This window comes from Penaeus monodon, chromosome 21 (assembly GCF_015228065.2).
Source record: "Penaeus monodon isolate SGIC_2016 chromosome 21, NSTDA_Pmon_1, whole genome shotgun sequence".
NCBI lineage: Eukaryota > Metazoa > Arthropoda > Malacostraca > Decapoda > Penaeidae > Penaeus > Penaeus monodon.
The window spans coordinates 3,044,378-3,046,097 of record NC_051406.1 but is presented as its reverse complement, the minus strand read 5'-3'; the positions used below and the strand labels follow the sequence as shown (position 1 = coordinate 3,046,097).

General features: G+C 38.4%; 1 protein-coding gene across 1 annotated transcript in view; it reads right to left on the bottom strand.

Moving 5' to 3' along the window:
• The window catches only part of LOC119586106 (alanine aminotransferase 1-like), a 58,538-nt gene that overhangs the window by 2,279 nt on the left and 54,539 nt on the right, over positions 1 to 1,720 (bottom strand). The window contains 5 exon segments of the mRNA XM_037934798.1: positions 103 to 288; positions 635 to 756; positions 899 to 1,019; positions 1,141 to 1,220; positions 1,438 to 1,567. Coding sequence (XP_037790726.1) covers positions 103 to 288; positions 635 to 756; positions 899 to 1,019; positions 1,141 to 1,220; positions 1,438 to 1,567 — 639 coding nt within the window.

Below are 1,720 nucleotides of genomic sequence, written 5' to 3'. Positions count from 1 at the left end.
TTTACTATAGCATCATTAAAGGTAACCCAACATATCAAATATGTTCATATCTAATTCAATACAATGCATTAAAAAATGGACAATAATGCAATGCAAACATACCTGTGGGAACGCATACATAGCCCCCTGGACAATATTACAACTCATTCCTGGCACTGAGTTGAACGTTTCTGCGACCATCTTCGCCCGGGTGGCCAGAGAACTCAGAACGCCTTGCTTTTCCTCCATGAATGACTCGTAAGATGGCTCTCCTTCCCTCGGAGGGTTAACAACGCACTCCATTACAGCCTGTGAGGATAATAGTTTTAAGTAAACTCTGGATAAAGCACATAGCCTGGAGTATAGCATGGAAAATAAACAAATTATGCTTTAGAATGGATAATCTTTTATTAAAATGAAAAGAGAACTTATGATGGAATTCATAGATTTAGCTTGTTATGAAACAAAATTAAAAGAAAGGTACATAGGTATATCAAGGAAGACAAAGACTTTAAAAGTAAAATAATTCATGAGCCTGAAACACACGCATAAAATTTTTGAGTCCACCTAAAACCAGAAGAAAAAAAGTACCACACCACAATGGTGCTTCAGGCCACAAATATAATAAACTCATAAATATCCAAGTATACCTTACCTGGCCTAAAGTTGTGGGACAGAGCTTGGCCGAGATGCTCTTCAGGTACATGGCCTTCACAGCTGGGTCCAAATTGATGATTTCTGCATAACCTCCTCTCAACCCACACTCACCCATGTATCCTGGAATTTGGGAAAAGGATATTAATCCGTGAAATGGTACTTCTTTTCAAAGAGCTTCCACCAACTCACAAACAAACACAGCGAGAGACTCATGTTTATAAATTCATACATAAATTGCACCATTTTTGTCTGAGCAACTCACCTTTGGAGCATGACATGAATGACGCAAGTTCCATTTTATTGTAGGGCTCACCCATCTCCATCAACACCTTCTTGAATGAGTGGAATTTGCTTCCCTTTGCATACACATTATCCTGATACACCTGAAAGGATACATAACTGGTTAATGGCTACTCTTGTACTGAAAACAACTGTGGTGTTTTCCTTTTTCCTTGTAAATGACAATGAATTAATCAAAGAATAATTTTCCTTTATATTTTGTACCTCATCAGCAAACAGGAAGAGGTTCCTCTCGTGGGCAAACTTGATGATTCCTTCAATGTTTTCTCTTGTAAGCACATTACCTGTCAGAAAACAAATAATGCATTCCTAATAACTTCTATATTAATCAAATAAAAAGTCTCCTAGTCCTCATATAAATAAAGGCATAGATATACAAAAAGAAAAAGAAGCTTTGTACAACCCTCAGAATATCCCTTCATTAACAAACGAAATGAGACAAAAACCTAGATAGAATGAGAATAAAAAGCCTACTCAACAGACCGTCTGTTGAAAACTGACCTGTGGGATTGCCAGGGTTGATCACACAAAGGGCCTTGGGAGTGCACACACTCTTGGCCTCTTCATAGGCACGTTTCAGTTCATCCAAGTCCAGGCTCCAGTTCTTAGACTCGTCAAGGTAGTAGCCAATCTGTGAGGCAATTGCATAAACAGCATAAGTGTTCAACCTTAATTCTCACAATTTCAGCTTCTCTTATTAAGGGCTATGAATGTTTTCCAAATATCACCATCATAGTTTATACAGTAAGGGGAGAAGAGGAGGTCAAAGACGAGGAGGGGGAGC